Below are 20689 nucleotides of genomic sequence, written 5' to 3' on the forward strand. Positions count from 1 at the left end.
AAGTCTCATGTAATTCTTTCCCATAGTGCACTTTCCACTATAGTCATCCAGAATACCCACAATATGAATTGTCATGATTCCTCTCTTTTTTTTAAAACATCTTTATGAGTATAATTGCTTTACAATGGTGTGTTAGTTTCTGCTGTATAACAAAGTGAATCAGCTATACATATACATATATCCCCATATCTCCTCCCTCTTGTGTCTCCCTCCCACCCTCCCTATCCCACCCCTCTAGGGGGACACAAAGCACTGAGCTGATCTCCCTCTGCTATGCAGCTGCTTCCCACTAGCTATCTATTTTACATTTGGTAGTGTATATATGTCCATGCCGCTCTCTCACCTCGTTCCAGCTTCCCATTCCCCTTCCCCGTGTCCTCAAGTCCCTTCTCTACATTTGTTGATGTTGTTCTTTCTACCTTATTACTCTTTCTCCACTTGGTAAAATTATTTTCATACTGTCATACACAGTACCAAAGTCATCACTCCTCCATGAAGAAAAACATACTGTTATCATTGTACTGCTTACTATAGGGCTTACCATTCTGTTGTAATTGAATATTTGCATTTACGTTGCCCCTAATTGGCTGTAAGTAGGGCCCTTCAGTGTGGAAACTGTTTTTTCTCATATTTACCTACCAATTTTCATAAAAAATTAAATATAAATTACATTTGAGAGGTATTTATGAAATAAAGAAATGACTTTTCAAAATCAATATCCCAAATAGAGCAAGAGACATTAAGAATTTTAGTAAGTAACTGAGTTATAGAATAGGTATTAGATAAAATTAATTGTACTGGAACAGAATATGGATTTCTGAAGAGTTCCCCCCCCCCGACTTACTACATAAGTATAGCTTTCAAACATTGGAAAGCAGTCTACTTCTTTATCCGATGTAAGTTTAACCCCAGTTAGATTTATATCTCAGCTGGAGCTGAGAGTTTGGAATCTTCCTCTGTATCAATACGAGAAGAGGAAAGAACAAGAAAAGGAGCCTCTTATCCCCAAAGCAGTTTGGAGATGGTGGAAAGGAGGGTACTTAGCAATTCAGCTGAGGAAATGACGAGAAGGAAATTGTTTTGTGTCTCAGGAACTGTGTGGAATTCCAAGATAAGAAAAACAGTTGCTAATTTGAGTATAAAAGCAGGAAACATGATATACTTATTTCCTTTTATGCAAACACAAGTATATGAGGGGTTGTGTGAAAATTATTTTTCTCTTGCTGAACCACAAAGACATAAAATCAAAGTGCTTCTTTTGGACATACTGGCTTTTCTTCTCGCTCTTCTCTTCCTGTGGATATCATGGCTAATAACACAACAAGTTTAGGGAGTCCATGGCCAGAAAACTTTTGGGGTAAGATTTTCTTTAACTGTTTTTAATTTAAAATTAGGATGCAGAGAAAGGTACTGCCTAAAAGTTATTGAAACATTGGAAATCTCTGAGCCATTTTGTTTATGGTGAATCGATTACCTAAAGTTTTCATAAATTTATGACAAAAAATTTGTTCATATAAAATGTCCATAAAGTGGGCTATGAAGTTGTTCAAGGAGAATCTCGGCAACACATATAGATTATGGCTGGTGTTACAAAATAATGAGAAAATAATAGGAAGTGCTAATTAGAAAGCAATAAGAATAAAACTGAGAAAAAATTTGTAAGTCATTGCTGTTTGGAAATTGATAATTGATTTGTTAGAAAATTAAGTTTTATCTGTCTTACGGTTATATAGATTATGTATCTTTTTTAATGAAACTGAGAATTTCTATAGAGATTATTTTAACTTACATCGTCAATGTTATATTCTTTAATTTCCAAAGCAAATCTAAATAATAAATCTGTACTGAAGGAGTGTGATGACATGATTAAATAAGAAATCATATTATGAAATTAGACAAAAAACCTGTAATAGAACAAGTGGAACCACAAATAACGTTATAAAGAAAGCCTAACAAGGGGAAAAAAGGAACAATACAATAGTAGCTTTTGGCTGGGTTCAGACCTGGCTTCTAGTCAGTTAGCAGCAGCAGGATGGAGCTGAGGTCAAAACCACGAGTCTTCCAAGGCTGGAGACACAGGGAGGAAGGGCTGAGACATGAAATTGACACGGATGCTTGGGTTCAGGGAAATTTTAAAAATAACGGCGGCAAGTTGAGTTAAATCCAGAAAAAAACTTTAAAGGAGATAATGGAGTTTATGAAAAGATCGATAGCCCTATTTACTGGTCCCGAACAAATGTTTCATCCTCACAGAGAACTCTTTCAGACTTTTCGTTGTGATTCCAAGGTACGTTTGGGGAACTATCCCGTGAAAAATGAGCAGCGATGCTGCCTGCTCTGAACAACCTACCTGGTCGTCCACCATCACAGAAATCTGCATGGAAGGAATTAATGAATTCTTTTTTACCATCAACATTTATGTTTGTTTCAAGTCTGAAAATGAGGGATATTAATAAACATCATAATGTAATTATTAAAAAATTAAGAAAAAGAAAGTAAATTATACTTGCATATTGTAAAGAATGGCTTTGGTAATAAGTTATTCTACGTGGAAACCAATAGACAATAAATCTTTGAATTGTGGGAGTCTTACTTATATAGGTTTCTTACAATACAGTTTGCTGTCCTCCTTTACAGAGAAAGTGAATGTGCTAAACACACGCTAAAAAATAGCTAGCGTGTGTTTACCCTAAATTCATCATTGCAAAAATAAGTAACTATATAGATTATTCAAAAGTAAAGTAATTCTTACTGCAAAAAATAATCTGTAAAAAATCAATTTTTTTCAGGCCATTCAAAGTTAAATTTCAGGTTTACTTAAAGACTTAAGGAAAAAAAATCGTTATCTACTGATTAAAACATGGATAATAATCATAAAATAAACCTCAATTAAAAACAGAATGTTTAATTGGAGTCTATTTACCAATCCTGAAATTTATTTTTTAATATAGAAATCTATGCTTAAGAAAGAATTCAAACTTATTGTTCCAAAGATAGTTCCTAGTGTTTCTTTATCTTACTTTGTGAATACAACAGAAAATAGATGGAAATAATGAAAACCAGGAAGGGGAGTGTTACCTTGATAAGCATTAACAAAGCCAAACAAATATGTTGAGTAGATATAATGTTATAACGTTTGATGATATGGGGAAAATATATAAAAGATCACATTAATTCTTCTGGGGTTCAAGAAAATATCAAGTGTAAAATGCAAAAATGTAAATGTGAATATATGAAATGTAAAAATTTCCTAAAATATAAATGTTGATCTTTTAAATTTTTATTTCCTTTTTGTATCTAAATTGATATCTACATCACTGTCTCTGCAAAAATATTATTTGAAAATCTTATAAGGTACAGTGCAATACATTGCCTATTGCTTCCAAAATCAATTGTCTGCTTGGCACTTTGAATTCAGAGAATAGAGAAAGAAGAGTTTAGAAAAGCAAAACTTGTACATTTAACCATATGAATTTCCCAAACTTAGGCTGTATAAAAGTTGTTTTCCAAATATAATTTTCCTGATTTACTTTAATGAATGTTGAAAAATAAGATAATGATACCAGGTTATTACCAATAGTGATAGCTTGAATTTTTTTGGTGATCACCCATTAAACCTTATTAAATGTTGTGCAAACATTACAGTAATTAGTGCAAAGGTGGGCAATAAAGTTGGCCTGAGAATGACAACACACCTGAAGACCACCACCTTGCATTTCTCACTTTTGCTTTCTTTGATGCATTTCCCGTCCCTACAAACATCCCCCATGAAAGCAGCAGGAAACATAACCTGTGAAAGTTTGCTGCACTCTGCTTTAATGAAATAGACAAGTGTTGTTAAACTTGGTTTATTTTTTGGTATTCAGAATCTTAAAGAAAACCATTTGGTTATACTTCTTGCCTTACCACTTGTGTTTTTCCCTTTTGGCTAGCATTGTGAAAAATTGGGGAATTTATTGGCTTAGGAACTTGCATTTATTCACCTCATTTAATCCTCACCAAAACTATAATATCTGTCCTCAAGAAGATTACACTCTTGCAGGAGATTATGTGTCCATAAATATGCAAATATATGTCTATACTGTCATGGAATAATACAAGATAATGTACATTAAAATGACAATGATCGTTATGAGTTAGAAAGACAAATGTGGCAGAAATGGTCCCTAAACCCTCCTTAGAAAAAAAAAATGAGGCTTTATCTGTTCCTATAAATCAGATGAGTTTCAAATAGGGAAACAATTGTAGGAAGAACATTGTAGTCATTCATTTTTCCTACATTAACTTATTAACTCATCCTTTCATCTGTTTATCTATCCAGTTCATTAGTTTACTCAGGAGCATTGACTGACCACTCCTTATATATTAGTCAATGCGTCAGGTGTTAGTGAGATAAATAAGGCGTAGTTTGAAATTTCAGGGAGTTCAGGAGAAGTGTTATCAGCAAATATGGAGAAGTAAAAACACACAAGCCGTATTTGTGGAGAAGTGTGAACAACTTGAGAAAGATTTGTGTAGTTTTGAAAGTCACTGTAAAAGTTTGACCTGATTTAACATAATTATTTTCAATTTACTTACTTCAAGTCTCCCCACTTTCCTCTTCCTTAGGACTTTTCTCTAAAGTTGGAAAGGGACAGTGGTGGTAGCTATACACTATTAAGGTTCTTGGAAGGAGAGGGCCATTGGTTCTTGATCAAGTTCTGGTCTCTGCTGACTACAGATGTGTATTTCTCATCTGTTTTAGGGGAATTGCCCTTTTTTCTTGCCTCCGCTGCTGAGGGCTCTTACCATAAAATTTGCCTCGTATGGCCTGTGCAACATTTGCTAATGTCATGATTTTTCCTTTCTGGTCTACTGGCTCTTATTCACGTACTTTTCCTTCTGTCTCAGTGGCACAGAACAATGTTGAATGCTCTCCCATCACCCTGGAGCTGTGGGAATTTGGACTGTATATCAGACCCCTAGACCTGGATATACTAATGTCCACACTTCCTCATTCCTCCTCTGCCTTTCAGGGACCCAGAGTTTCTCAGAGGGGATTGTCATCTTTCCCATCTGGATCCCTCTAAGAAGCTGGGAATGGATACCAATTTCTCTGGCATTCCCTAAATCAATCTGTAGCTCATCACAGGCAGAGATGGAGTGATGGCCCCTTCTCCAGGACTGTTACTGGTCACATAGTTTATAGCCCTTCTTCTCTCTCCCAAACATCTCCTCTTTATGCTGCTTCTGAAAGTTTATTTGTTATGGATTGAATGTTTATGTCTCCTCCACCGTTCATATGTTGAAGCCTTAACCCCCAATGCAGTGTTATCTGGAGATAAGACCTTTGGGTGTAATTTGGGTTAAATTAGAGGGTGGGGACGCCATGATGGGGTTAATGGCCTTAAAAGAAGAGGAAGAGATAGTACTCTTTGTCTCTCTGTCTGCGTGTATGCACTGAGGCAAGGATGTGGGTTCTCTCCAGAACCTGATCACGTTGGCACCTGGATCTTGGATTTCCTAGACCCCAGAACTGTGAGAAATAAACATCTGTTGTATAAGCTACCCAGTCTATGGTATTTAAAGGGCAGCCCAAACTGACAAGGGCATGACTTGTAGACCATGGTTTATTTTTCCCAATACAGTTCATTATAGTAAAAAGGTATGTTCTTGAGTCCTTTAGGCTCTTACCATTTTGAAACTGCAACAAACAAACAAAAAACCAAAACACTTTTCTCTGTCTCACGTTGTCTAGTGATTGCAGTAAAACAATTGGTTTTCAAGACTATCATCTATTCTATGTATTTAATAATCCTATTACCAATTGTAAACATTAACTTTTTCTTTATTCTGGGTATCCTTGATAATAGCCCTAATCCTCTACCAGATAATTGAAATGGAGGATCGTTAGTTGATTTGCTGGGCAATCAAGTGCAGTCAAGGGCAGAAAACCTTGGTTAATAGCTGAAAATTTTATTCCTTAACCTGTGGAAAAATATGTCACTTAGAGACCTACCTCAGCAGATGGGAGTAGGTTGTTTCCTGAGAGGTTGAGGAGGGAGAAAGCTTTGCTGGCCATGCACCCCAAAGATGTTCTTTATATTTCCTCTTCCCAAATTGTAAACAGATACTGACTATATTTCAAATTCATATCTTTACTTTCCATTTTAAAAACTCTTGGACATTTCTTATTAACAGCCTTCTAATTACTTCCTTTATATCAGTTACTTAGGAAGTTTGAATAACAAATGCTTTTCTTTAAAACTGCTGTATCTCAGTTCCATAGAGAGAAGTTTGAAGATTCATCTCTCACTGAACTCCATGCTCAGAGATTATGATTCAGTAGGTATGGAGCAGAGCCTAGAAGAATGTATTTTTTGATAGGTTCCTGACTTTAGAACTTCTGCATCTACATTAATGAGAGAAATTTGCCTATAGTAGTCTTTTCTTATAATAGCCTTGTCAGGTTTTGGTATCAACGTTATGCAGGTTTCCTAAAACAGGGTAGGAATTGTTTTCTATTATCTGGAAACCTTTGTGTAAGAGTGGCATTGTTTATTGTTTAAATGTTTGAAAAAATTCACCAGTGTAATTATCGGTAGTATTTTTAATAGGAAGGTTTTAAATGAAAAGTCAATTTGTTTAACAATATTGGACTACTCAGGTATTCTACTGCTTCTTTGATTGCTTTAGGGCAGGAATCGTATTTTCTAGGAATTTGCCCATTTGAAGTAAATTTCTAAATGTGTTAACTTAAAGTTGTTCATGGTCTTCTCTCCTATGTTTTTCTAAAATTTATTATGAAAGTGTTCAAATATACAGAAAAATTTTACAGGGAATATCCATATACCTACCGCCTGGATTCTACTATTAACATTTTTATAATATTCATTCTATCTACCAATCTGTTAGTTTATATTTCCAAGTAAATTGCAGATATCAGTACACTTCCCCCTAATTAATTCAGCATTTTTTTATTAACAGGAATTCAATATTTTTTTTCTTTTTAAGGTCAAACATACATACAATAAAATGTGTAAAATGATCAAAAATGAAGTGCACAGATCATAACTGAACATTTGCTGAATTTTGACAAATACATACACACCTGAGTAACCCAAACCCCGATCAAGATACAGAACATTATCTCCAACCCAAAAGTTCCCTAATGACACTTCCTAGTCAATCCCTGTCTACATCATCCCCAGAGGAAACCACTAATATGTATTTATTGAAAAAAAATCTATGTATAAGTGGACCTGTGCAGTTCAAACCTGTGTTGTTCAAGGGTCAACTGTGTTTCTATCTTTGTGAGGTCTACTTTTTTTCCTATTTGCTATTACTCTTAGGGAATAGCCCTTTGGAAGTCCAACTCAGAGTCTAGAATATTTCCCAGAGTCTATCCTCCTTGGTATTCCCTGAAATCCAGTCTTTGTCTTCTAAGCCTACTGAGGTTGCAGAGTTCTACTCAGGTTTTTTGCCTCTCTTTACAGATCACCGTATGAGAGATTTTCTTTTCTCTTAGAATTTGCTCCCTCAAAGTTTGGATAGGCCTCTGATGGCTTCAACCAGATTTAAAAACATATTTTTGATCTGTATTTTATAATTGGTCCCAGTGGTTTGATACATGTTAGTTTATCACACACAGAAAGTGATGGTCTACCATGTTCCTTGTGAACATAATTTAACTTACCTTCTACTCTAACAATACTGTTGACTAATTATATTCAGAGTATGACTTATGCCTCGTGACTTTGGTCAAAACTACTTCCAAATCTCCCAGATTTTTCCTTACTTGTCCTACAATTGAGTCTAGTTTCCAGTAATCCAGAAAGAAAAGAGAAAATCAAGGGTGGCAGTTAGGCATCAGAAGTGGGGCAGGATAAAATTTAGATAGGGCAGTCAGGGTAAGCCTCAATGAGAAGGTGACATGTGAGCAAAGACCTGAAGTCACCCTTGTAGATGGCTGATAAAAGAGTTTCAGGGATAGATTACCACAAGCACAAGGCCCTAAACTGGGAGCACAGCTGATGTGTTTAAGGAATGGCAAACAGGGCAGTGTGGATGGAGCTGAATGAGCCAGGGGAAGAGTAGTGATAAGCACAGATAATTGAGATCAAATTGGGAGCATCAGGGAGATAGCAGAGTAGATAATGAGAAGTTGAATTGTGGATATATTCTGAAAACAGACCCAATAGGATTTTCCAGGAGATGAGATACACATAGGGAATATTTATTCTTTGTTTAAATTATTGTAATTAAAAGTTTTCTGAACCTTAAATATAATTCTTCCTAAAAACGATTTTTACTGAAGTCTTATTGTCTGAACCATCCTCCTATATACTCCAGGGTACCAAGAACAGCATAGCTTACTTCAGTGATAGCTAAGCTTAATGATTCTTACAATTGGAAAAGATTTTGTGAATTGATCAATGTTCTGTTGTCAAAGATAAAATCACTTTTCAGATATCAGAACGATTCAACTCAAGGCCACTAGATGGCGACCTCTACTAAATTTTGACACTAATGGACAGCATTCTAGGTGTGGGTAAGATTTATTGAAAACCAGATTCAATATTAGAATCTTAGAATTAGAAGGGTCTATAGTGACCATTATCGTTAGGCCAGGAAGGGTCAAATGACTTGGGAAAGTTATACAACCATTAGTAATCATAGCTGTCATTTACTGAGGACTTATGTGCCGGCCCTTTGGTAGTTGTATAGACACAGGTTACAAAATAGGATAACAACACTTAATTTATACGCTATGCCCTGCTAATGTTAGAGTTTGTTCCTTTTTTCCTTTAAGGGAGATCTACCTTTTCTAAGGCAATCATTTGGTCTTTTTAGTTGCATTATATTGTAATTACGTGAAGTAAAATTATTTCCCCTTGATGCTACATTTTAAAAGTTTCTATTTTCTTTTTTTTCTTGAAATGAACCTTATGCTACTTTTCTCTATAGATTAACCTTTTGGAATATTTTATTTGTCAGAAGACACTGTGGTAGAGAGGCTCAAAGGGCATATACACTGAGACCATGTACAGGAATGCTTGTAAACTTTAAATTGAAATAGTCGAAATAAAGTAAATATGTCTCTTTAATCTTATCTATTATATCTGCTTATATCCTGAGATATTTAGAATCTTCCATCAGACCCTAGTGGTTACATTGGTTTATACACAAAAGCAAGGACATGTACTTTGCAAACCAGAGTATTTGTCTTTTCACTTTATGTCATACCTGAGTGAAAGGCCCCCTGACCAGTGCTAGTTGTCAATATTCAATTATTAAAATAAATTGTGTTAGTTCTACAACATAAACCTTAGACTCTGTTTCAATATCAATAAAATTAGGAGACTGTGGGACTTCCCTGGCGGTCCAGTGGTTAAGACCCCACACTTCCACTGCAGGGGGCATGGGTTCGATCCCTGGTGGGGAAACTAATATCCTGCCCACCATTCAGTGCAGCCCCCCAAAAAAGTAAGAAATAAAAAATAAAATTAGGAGTGTGAGCTGAAACATTTTTAAGAGTTTGTTTTCATTGAAACCTTGTATCTCTGATTCTATATCTGAAGTTGTTGATATTTAAAATTCTCCAGTGGAGGCTGTTGATTTAGGAAAGTATAACTGTAGAATACATAATACTGCCTTACCATATTTTCCCCAAGTATTTCTGTCCGTAACAGGCTACTAAATCTGGTATTAAATTGATACAGTTTTTATGCATTTTCACTTTCATTTTAGATTAATATTTTCTTAGAACACACCAAAGAAATAAAGCATTTCCCTAATTGGGTTGTTTGACAGTTAAGTGATATAGTACACTTAAAATAGTGCCCGAGACCTATAAATTAAATTAATCAAATTAGAAATGCATATTACTGTTTACCACAATAATAAAATAGAAATAGATTTGCATTTTATAAACTATATTCCTCCAAACATCAAAATTTTCTTAATCACAGTTTAAGTGAAACCTTTCTACCTTGGAATAATAGAAGTTCAAATTTAAAAGGAGCTTATAGTTTACCAGTGAAGTGTCTACCTAATGCATTATTTTCCTACTCAAAGGTATAATAACATTAAGATGGATCATATCTTTCATTCATCTATTCTAAATAGGAAGACAGAATATCTGAGTGAATTTATTCATATTCTTTGATTAAAGTGTTTCTCATGGTAGTCAACTCATGGAATCTCTGGAGTATAAACTAATGAATAAACTCTTTCAGGGACAACTGATGACAATGTACAATAATAAATTATTCAAGTTATGTGCAATATGCCACACAAAAACAAAGATTGCCAAAAACTCACTGAAATATGGTAAAGTTAAGTATTTTTCTTAACCAAAGAACCAAATTTAGCAAAATGCCTGGACTCACATACTTATTTGGAAAGAAGAGAAAGGACTGGGTTTTATGAAGTATTTGAGTAGTTCATGATTTTTATTTAGCTCTTTTCTAAGAGCAACTAAAACAGTTTTTCCAGTGAAATCCAGAATTTAGGTAGCCTTTATAAGCAACACAAAACTTAAAGGAACTTTATAATGATTATACTAATAATTAAAATTTGATCCAGAAAATCTATTCTCTGATAAACTATTATGGCATAAAATGGCAAAGACAAGTAAGTATAATAAAGTAAGCAGATGCTAAAATTTCTAAAACATAATTTAATCTGATTATTAAATTACTGCTAGAAAATAACATTATCATTTACATCATGGGACAAGAGCATCTAAGCCTCAGTTTATCACCACTACCCCCCTCAACGTCTTATTTTTAGGACATTAGGTGGTATGATACTTTGGAATAATTTTTACATTCTTTTCACTTTGGGTCTCTCATGACCAGGTTGTTTCCTATTCTTACTACAACTTCCCAGATTAAGCCATTATTACTGCATGTTTGAATCATTGCTTCACTATCCTCCCTGTTTCTCTGCTTTCAGTCAACCACAGATATCGCTACCTGCTCCATCTTCATCCTTCCTAATGGGTAATTTTGCTCAAGCCTCTTCTTTGTCCACAGTGGAGAGGTTGAACTTCTTGGAGAAGTACTCACGGTCTTCCATCATCTGACCCCCAACTTATTGCAGGTAAAGTGGCCAATGACCCACTCATTGCCACATCTAAAGGACATTTTTCTTATTTTAAGTCTTCTAGAATGTTAACTCTACCAGGGCTGAGGCTTTATTTTCTTCCCTGCTCTCTCTGTACTTAGCAGTACTTGGTTTCTAGTGCGTGCTTTATGTGTTAACAAGTGAATAGTAAATATCTCTGGGGCATCTGGTTGCTAATCAGTACTACCTAAAATTCTCTCCTCACTTTGGTTCAGAGCTAGTAATCTCTCTTGTCTCCGTGGACCACCCTAATTAGCCCTTTTTGTTTCCCCGGTGTTGACTTCCACCACCAGTTAAATTCTGGCTTTCCTGGAAGTTTGTTCTCAACTCGGCTTCTATAAACATATTCCTTTCCTTTAGTAGAAGTGCTCTCCATGGATGGTTGAACTCTTGTAGCATGAAGATTCCCAGTTTTGCTTCTCTTTAAGCTCCATATTTATTTAACCCTGAATTCCAAATAGATATCCCAGGGACACACAAATTCAACATCTTCCTAATATCAGCTTCAGCCCCAGTTCTACATTCTCACATTTCTTCCCTGTTTGGATGAATGATACTAGTATCCACCTATCCACCCTCACCTGCCCACGCCAGAACCTGGGAGTCATTCTAGATTCATCCTTTCCTCAGTGTAGCAAAGCGTGGTTTTTTTACTGGTTGACTGTGTGTGTGTGTGCGTGTATGTGTGTGTTTGGTTGGGTTTTACTGGTTGATTTTCATTTTTAGAAGATGAAGGTGGGGAGGGATTGTATGTCCTTTGTTTTAAATTTTCTTTTGTTTTGAAGGATCCCCAAGTTTCCCCTCAATCTGTTTTTTTTTTTTTTTTTCGGTACGCGGGCCTCTGATTGTTGTGGCCTCTCCCGCTGCGGAGCACAGGCTCTGGACGCGCAGGCTCAGCGGCCATGGCTCACGGGCCCAGCCGCTCCGCAGCATGTGGGATCTTCCAGGACCGGGGCACGAACCCGCGTCCCCTGCATCGGCAGGCGGACTCTCAACCACTGCGCCACCAGGGAAGGCCCATCATTTATTTTTAATTTACTGGTTTCTATTTTCCATTGCTTATTTTTAATTAATTAATTAATTTTTGGCTGCATTGGGTCTTCGTTGCTGTCCACGAACTTTCTCTAGTTGTGGAGAGAGGGGGCTACTCTTCTTGCGGTGCGCGGGCTTCTCATTGCGGTGGCTTCTCTTGTTGCGGAGCACGGGCTCTAGGTGCACAGGCTTCAGTAGTCGTGGCTGGCAGGCTCTAGAATGCAGCCTCAGCAGTTGTGGTGAAAGGGCTTAGTTGCTCCGAGGCATGTGGGATCTTCCCGGACCAGGGCTCGAAACTGTGTCCCCTGCATTGGCAGGCAGATTCTCTGTGCCACCAGGGAAGTCCCCCACTGTTTATCGTTTAGGTAAATTGAAGTTTGAATTTTTTTTCTGTCTTCTAATTATGCTGAAGGCATGGTTTTGTATATTTTTATTTGGTCATCTTGTTTTTCTCTATTGTGTTTTAGAAGAAACTTTGGAAAATTCTGATTTTCATGGTTTCACTGCCTTGGCAGCCCAGATTTTCTATAATCCCTTTTTTAGGTTCCAAATTTTGGGGCACTGGTAAGTACAAGTTAATGTGGAATTTTACTGTATTATCAATAAGGCTAATTTTAGGTTCTGACTGTGTTTATTGCTTTTTCCAGAGAAAGCCTAACTCTATGAAATCCCAGTCTCAAGAGATTGCACTTTAAGGCTATGACAATATTATTTTGATGAGAGACATTTTTGAAGGACAATACTGGGTCTAGAAGATCTGTCATAAATCATCTTGTATTTCAGAAGTCATCTTCTTAGTATAAAGAATGTATTGCTTAGATTTGACATAAATAGTTGTTTTAGAGGATTTCGATATAAGGCATTTGTGATAATTGTGAAAATAGGACATAACAAATATAGTCTTATCACGGGAGATAAATGTGACAATATAAGGTGGAAAGACACTAAAATATATCCAAAAATTAAGGAGCAATGATTATTCTTTTGTATTTGTTAATATTGGTTTGTTTTGTTATTTCTGCATCATAGATTTTGTGTATACAATCATAGATTACAACAATAAACTGGAGAGAACTTTGGCAATCATAAAATCTAACTCCTTCATTTGAAGAAAGTAATAAAATAAGTGAGTCTAAATAAATTTTATAAAAATCACACAGTATGTTAGGAATAGAGCTGAGTTTGGCACCCTAAATCAGTTATCTTTTGCTGTGTAACAATCCACCCCAAAACATAGTGACTTAAAACAGCCATTTACTTAGCTCACCATTCTGTGGGCTGGCAACTTGGGCTGGGGTCAGCTTGATGGATTTTCTGCTGGTCTTCTTTCATGGACCACACTCAGTTGTTGGGTTGACTATATTTAAAATTCAATGCATACTGAGTTTTCCAAAGAGAAATTTTAAAATTATATCCAGATATCAGGAAAAATATGTTGAAATGCATAGAATTTGAGAGAGAAAGACAGGCTTTGGGATAGTGGGAAAATCAACATGGCTTGTGGGTTAGATCATGGGGTAGAGGGTCAGTAAGTGTGGTGGGTGATAAGGCCAGAAGGGTCTTCTAATATCCAGCATGTCTTTCGATTCAATGCAGGGTCTCTGCTACCCAGTTTTATTCAAGAATATGTTTTTAGTTCACGAGAAGAAGGGATAAGGTAGAATTTCCATTTGGGAATGGCATTTTCCCCTCCTCACAACAGGAAATCTGGACAAATACAAGTTCTGTGAGTTGGAGGATACTGGTGTTATAACAGAGATTCCATGGGGATTCAGGGGACAGGAATTTCACGATCACAAGGGCATGATAACAGCATGAACCAGGTTGGGAACCAAGAAAGAGCTCAGTAGTCTGCATAGGTCATGTCATCAATGAGTCAAAGATATAGGTGAGAGTCCAGGAGTTCTGGAAATATGACATAAATCAGTCAGCCCCCCAGGTGGTTCTAGCCCAGCACTTCCTGTCTCAGACTGAGAACAGGAAGTGAGGCATCATGCAGCCTGCAGGTGGAAGACATTGGTGGGGATGATGAAAGCAGAGAGAGGAAAAGGCAAAGTCAATGTGACTATGAAATTTTTTATCAATTTTTGGCACATTAGTTGCTACTGTAACTCTAAAGGAAATAATCTCTGGACTATATTTGCAACTCCATAAAATTTATGAGCTAAAGAACGGCCTTTTTAAAAAAATGAGACTTTTTAATTACTAATTTCTTAAAGATAATAAAATAGCATAAGCAATATGGAATGCTACAGTTAAAAAAATCTCATTTTGTATCCTTTATTCTTTTGCTTTGATAAACGGAAGCATATCCGCTTCATTTATTCATATCCACCTAGCACCATCTTCTATTTCCCAAATCCGAAATCGAAGTTAATCATGTAATCCATAGTAACCATTTGTATTTTGCCTGTGTATTTAGTTGGACACCTATTTACAAAGCAAATTGCCTCTTTGTTTTCTTTGTTTCAGAGGGTGTTATAATGTCCTTCACAGTGTCCATGGCAACTGTACTTGTAATTGGAGGATTTATTTGGGCTTTGTTTGTTTGTTTCTCTCGAAGAAGAGCCAGTGCCCCCATCTCACAGTGGAGTTCAAGCCGGAGATCTAGATCTTCTTACACCCACGGCCTCAACAGAACTGGATTTTACCGCCACAGTGGTTGTGAACGTCGAAGCAACCTCAGCCTGGCAAGCCTCACTTTCCAGCGCCAAGCTTCCCTGGAACAAGCCAATTCCTTTCCAAGAAAATCAAGCTTCAGGGGCTCAACTTTCCATCCGTTTCTGCAAAGTCCACCACTTCCCGTGGAAACTGAGAGTCACATGGTGACTTTCCCTTCATCCAATACCTCCTCCACCATCAACACTTCCCACAGTCTGGGCCGTCCTGATTTCCACTGGTCCAATCACAGCCTTCGGATTGGCCTTTCAACACCAGCCCCACCTGCCTATGAGTCAATCATAAAGGCTTTCCCGGACTCCTGAGTAGGGTGCTTTTGTTTCTCTCTTTTCTTGTCTTTTATTGAAAGGAAATCACAAATAGGCTAAACAGAATTTTGAAGACATGGCCCAAATGCCTAATGAGTTTCTAACCTGAAACGAGCACACACAAGTTGGACATTACAATGTAAAACACATTTTCTTTGAACACATCTTTTCTCTTTGTCTCACAAAAGAATAATATGTTTCCAAATAGTTGTATATTTATGTATTTTGTATTCGATGTGAGAATTATTAAAGACAGTGATTCTTACCTAAGAATCAGCTGGATGCAGTATATATATTTTAGACTAAAATAAAAACTTTAGCTATCTGTGGTTTACAATCCTCATTTGCTGTCCAGTGTGACTATAAAGGGGAAAAAAATCACTTAAAAGTGTATAACTTTTTTTAAAAAAATTTCTATCCTAAGGCATTTTAATTTAATTTTCTTTAGAAAGACAAGTGCACCACATTACCATCTTGGATTTTTAATGGATTGTATGGACACAAAATGACAGAACATAGGAGATTCTAAAGTTCCTTGATTCCACTCATTTATGAGAAGTGAGGGAAGCAAGTAAAGGAAGCTGAACTCAGTGGGTGTTGCAGATACTATAGTAATTCTGACACTTATTTTTCCCCCAGACTCCTTTTGTGCTTTCCCCAAGAATAGTTATCCACATCATTGAGGCAAAATCCTTGTTTTTACTCACACGGTGATTTAACATTTCTTTACTGTTGTGCTTATGTTGTTATAAAAACAACAACAGCAAATCCAATTCATTTGATCTAAAAACAAATTTTAACACCGAGCTTACATTTTTTTAAGGGATAAATTTTATTTCTTACATTTAAAGCTAGCAACTGGGAAAGCACCTTATCTAGAGATCTTCTGCAACTTCACAGACAGAAGGGTTAGTGGGGAGACGGTCTTTCAGCCAAATAGGTGTTACAACCATGAAGAATCCTCCTTCCTGGATGGACTCATTGGTCATCATCTTTTATTTGCTTCTCTATGAATTTCAACTTCAGCTTCTGTGAAGAGTCTTTGCACAAAGGTTAAACTATGTCAAATGGTCCTTGGTGCAGACAGTCATTTAAGGAGTCCACCTCCACAGGTAGCCACCCTCCTAAAGGAAGAGAGCTTCAGTGGCCAGGTGCCTGTGGCTGCCCTTTTTCATTTAAGGACACGAGTTCACAGGATTATTACTCAGAAGACCTGTGGTTTGTTTCTGATATAATGAATATTTAGCTTATGTTGCTGTTTGTTTCTCTGAACATTGGAATTTTCCGTGAAGAAAAATGTACTCTCATTGTAGTTTCTGCAATGCAGCTGTCCCAGCTAATAGTGTCTGAATATGGCTCAAGAGTGGAATAACTTTTACTTAATAAAAGATTCTGTATAGCATTTTCTTTGTTTTTTATTTAGCTTACATTTTCCATTGTTCTTCAAGGACAATTATGCTAAAAGACGTCTATAGTAAATGTCTATAAATAGATGCTCTCTAATGCAATATACCTGAAAGAAGAAAGAAAGAAGGAGGAAAGGAAGGGAGGGCAGAAGGAAGGAAGAAAAGAAAAAAAAGCTCGCAGGATAACGAATTTGTTGTAAGCTGTTTTTGGACAAACTTGGCAGTTACCTCATAGCCACGTAAGGTTTTAAGAGATCATTAATTTAGTAACAAGTCTATCTTTTGCTTGTGAGTCATCCTTAATGTTTAACATGAGAAGTAAGCAAAGTGTATGGTTTTTGTCTAGAATTTATGCTGGGAGTAAAAACTGCTTTATGTCTCTCAAATGAGGAAAATGAGAGCAGAAATCCCCTGGGTATTTAACCATCTGGCAGAATTATTGCCTCCTCTCTCCCCAAGTTAAGAAACAATCAAAATGAGTATCTTGTAAAAATTGTGCAATGTATGAAATGTGAAATTAAAGCAAAAATTGGAGACTTTTTTAGTTGTATTTGTTTTATTTGAAATATTTAGTTGATTACAGAATAAAATTAAACTGGTGTCAATTTCGATTCAGAGTTTAGTTATTGAATAGCCTGTGACAATTTCCTATTTATTTGGTGTTTTAACTCAGTTAAGACCATTCTTTATAAACTATTCCAGAGACACAAACCTTACTTTATCTAATAACGTATAACAGAAAAAGAGTAACATCACAAATAAAAGAAACAGAATTTTCAATGTATTAATACAGATGTAAAAATAAGTAAGTTATTTGTTAAAAACATTAGATTCTTACCTCGCTAGGTAAACAATTCCAAAATTATTTAACTTTTTTAGAGAATAAACGTTTTTATTGAGATATAATTGGCATATTGCATTATATTGGTTTTAAGTGTACAACATAAAGATTTGATATACATATACATTGCAAAATGATCACCACAGTCCAATCTAATTAACATCCATAACCACACATAGTTACTTGTGATGAGAACTTTGAAGATCTACTCTCAGAGACTTTTAAATATACAATATGGTATTATTAACTATAGTCACCACGCTGTACATTACATCTCCGGGGTTTATTTATTTCAGAACTGGAAGTTTATGCCTTTTTTGATGACCTTCACCCATTTGATCTCTCCTTCCTTCCCCTGCCTGCCATGTCTGGCAATCTGTTCTCTGATATCAGTAGAAAGTCCCATTTATTCATTTGGAATTTTGCCTAATATATTCATGTCTTGAAGCAACTAGGAATAAACTTTTTGAAACTAAGAAAAAGAACCCTAGTAATACATGAAAACCACAAGCAAAAGCTGAAGAGCTATAGAAGTGTCTAGTTTTATTGCAAGTGGTGGCTGATTTACAGATAAGGAAGAGAAAAATCAAGCCAGAAATTTCCAAAATTAATTAGCTTCTGGGTAACGGGAGCAAAAGACAGACAGCTTGCTTATCTTTCATAGTGTGAGAGTACAGAACACACTCTTTTGTCTGTCAAACCCTCTGCTAGTCTGAAAACCATATTCCTTTCCCTGGCTATCCACATGATCATGGCAGGAACAATCACCGCGTCAAATGTAACCTCATTAATTGGTCTAGGAAAAGGCATCTGAAGAAGCAAATCCAGTGGTCCTTTGCAAAGGATTTTGTGGTAGGGATCCCAAGAGAGGCCAATATCTCTCAGATGCTTAAAACTGTAAGAAGTAAAATTTAAAAGTGTTTTTTCTACCACATGGTAGGAAAGAAATCAAACTGATCCACAGAGAGAAATTGAAAAAAAAAAATGGAATTGCCAATGGATTTGAAATTCTTAGTCCCTGTAGCTCCTGAAGGCTGGCTGTATACACCCCTTGCCTTCCTAAGGCATGGCTAATAAAATCTTTCTTGGATTCGACTGAATATCACAACAGCTTTCTAGCAAATTCTCATTTTTCTATAAACCAAATTGGGTTAGACTACGATAACTTGCCAAAAAGGTTTCTAACTAAACAGATATTTAATATATACTGCTTTATCTCTGAAACTGATAAATTGCCAAATACGGGCATAAGCATATTAAGAGAAATTATATTAGCAACTGCTAGTAAAATTAGAGTATCTATCTTAGGAAAATAGGCATGTAGACAAAAAACAGATTATATAGCAAATGGCAGAAAACAGAGGAAATAATGAAAACTAAAAAGTGAAAGCATAAGATCAGAATTAAAATAAAATCAATTACATTCTTTACAAAATGAATTCAGACGAAATAAACACAACACAAAATAACAGCTTCTATTGGATGAAAAAAATTCCAGCTGCAAGCCACCTGTAAATCTTGCCTAAAATGAAGTGATTCAGAAAAGTTGAAAGTATAGGCAAAGATATATTAAAGTATGCCTATTATCAATATCAGAAAAAGTTGAATTCAAGATGAAATATGTGAATAGAACAGAGTATTGCTTTATAATATTAAAGACCATAATCCCAATGAAGATATAAATTATCTTGAGTCTTAGGTAGCAAGTAGCAAAGCACAAGAAATGTTTGTTTAAAAAAATAAATTTATTTATTTATTTTTTGGCTGTGTTGGGTCTTCGTTGCTGCGTGCGGGCTTTCTCTAGTTCCTGCTAGTGGGGGCTGCTCTTCGTTGCAGTGCGTCATTGCGGTGGCTTCTCTTGTGGAGCACGTGCTCTAGGCGTGCGGGCTTCAGTAGTTGTGTCACATGGGCTCAGTAGTTGTGGCTCACAGGCTTAGCTGCTCCGCAGCATGTGGGATCTTCCTGGATCAGGGCTTGAACCCATATCCCCTGCATTGGCAGGCAGATTCTTAGCCACTGTGCCAGCAGGGGAGTCCCCAGAAACGTCTTCATAAAACAAACTACAGACACAATGAGGGATATAAAGATATATTTGAATATATATGGGGGACATGCCTTAATTTTTAAGATATTTTATGCCTAAATTAATTTATACATTATTTGAAGACATACATAATTAATTTAGGTGTAATAATTCCATTGAAAAATAGAAAAAAGAAATGGAATTGCCAGTGGATTTGAAATTCTTAGTCCTTGCAGCTCCTGAAGGCTGGCTGTATATATCCCTTGCCTCAATATTTTAAGATATTTTATACCTAAGTTAATTTATACATTCAATCTATTTCAGTTAGATTCCTTCCATAAAGGTTTATGTTTTGTTTTTGTATCTGTTTTTTTTTTTTGTCTTTTGACTTAGATGAAGATAGAAAGTCATGTTGGAAATAAAACTTAAGAGACAAAGTCATCAAAATTCTGAGAAAGAAGAGTAATAAGAAGAGACTTGGCCTATTAGATATCAAAATATTCTTAAAGCTTAAGTAGTCATTCACCAAAAAAATCAAAAGAAAATAATGTACAACTCAACCGAACAGAATAAACAACATAGAAATAGAACAAAGTATGTATGGAAAATTAGTTATGATGAGGGTAGAATTTCTAATGAATGAAAAAATTGATTAACAAATGTTTTGGGGAAAACTGGATGGCCATAGAGAAAAATCTCTCACTTATCTTAAAATAAGTTCAAAATGGGGGCTTCTCTGGTGGTGCAGTGGTTGAGAGTCCGCCTGCCGATGCAGGGGACACGGGTTTGTGCCCCAGTCCGGGAAGATCCCGCATGCCGCGGAGCGGCTGGGCCCGTGAGCCATGGCCGCTGAGCCTGTGCGTCCAGAGCCTGTGCTCAGCAACGGGAGAGGCCACAGCAGTGAGAGGCCCGCGTAAGGCAAAAAAAAAAAAAAAAAAGTTCAAAATGAATAAGAAACATAAAACATTAAAATAAAATAAAGGTATACCATAAAAATAGAAAAATATTTAAAAAATATATACTTAGAAATAACTTTTCTAAGTGAGTTTGGATGGTGGGAGATCAGATTTTTTTAACTCTGAAGGTTAATTTTTTTTAATGAATAAATCTTACTATTTAAAATCTATATTTGAAACCAACTCTATGAGACTTAATTCATATGCAATTAGATGCAGAGCATTTTAAGTGTTGAATTTAACGCATTTTGACATAGGTACACACCAATGTTACCATCACCATATTCAAGATACATAACACTTGCATCATCACAAAATGTTCTCTTCTACTCCTT

The 20689-nt window shown here is 36.0% G+C and overlaps 1 protein-coding gene across 2 annotated transcripts; it reads left to right on the top strand.

Moving 5' to 3' along the window:
* Window positions 1-363: 363 nt before the first annotated feature.
* On the top strand, window positions 364-18554 carry MYCT1 (MYC target 1). Of its 2 annotated transcripts, XR_016395257.1 has the most exons (3): window positions 1201-1357; window positions 10939-11085; window positions 14614-14719. XR_016395257.1 is itself a non-coding variant. In XM_022559578.3 (2 exons), the coding sequence occupies exons 1-2, from the start codon at window positions 1306-1308 to the stop codon at window positions 15123-15125; spliced, it is 564 nt and encodes a 187-aa protein (XP_022415286.2). In that variant the 5' UTR covers window positions 364-1305; the 3' UTR covers window positions 15126-18554. The 2 variants fall into 2 exon arrangements, 1 of the variants encoding a protein (XP_022415286.2); XM_022559578.3 differs by lacking the exon at window positions 10939-11085 and having other exon boundaries at window positions 364-1357; window positions 14614-18554.
* The last annotated feature ends 2135 nt before the right edge of the window (window positions 18555-20689 follow it).

Source organism: Delphinapterus leucas, chromosome 12 (genome assembly GCF_059928025.1).
Source record: "Delphinapterus leucas isolate spDelLeu-1000000601 "Yukka" chromosome 12, BTC_Dleu_Yukka2, whole genome shotgun sequence".
Taxonomy (NCBI): Eukaryota; Metazoa; Chordata; class Mammalia; order Artiodactyla; family Monodontidae; genus Delphinapterus; species Delphinapterus leucas.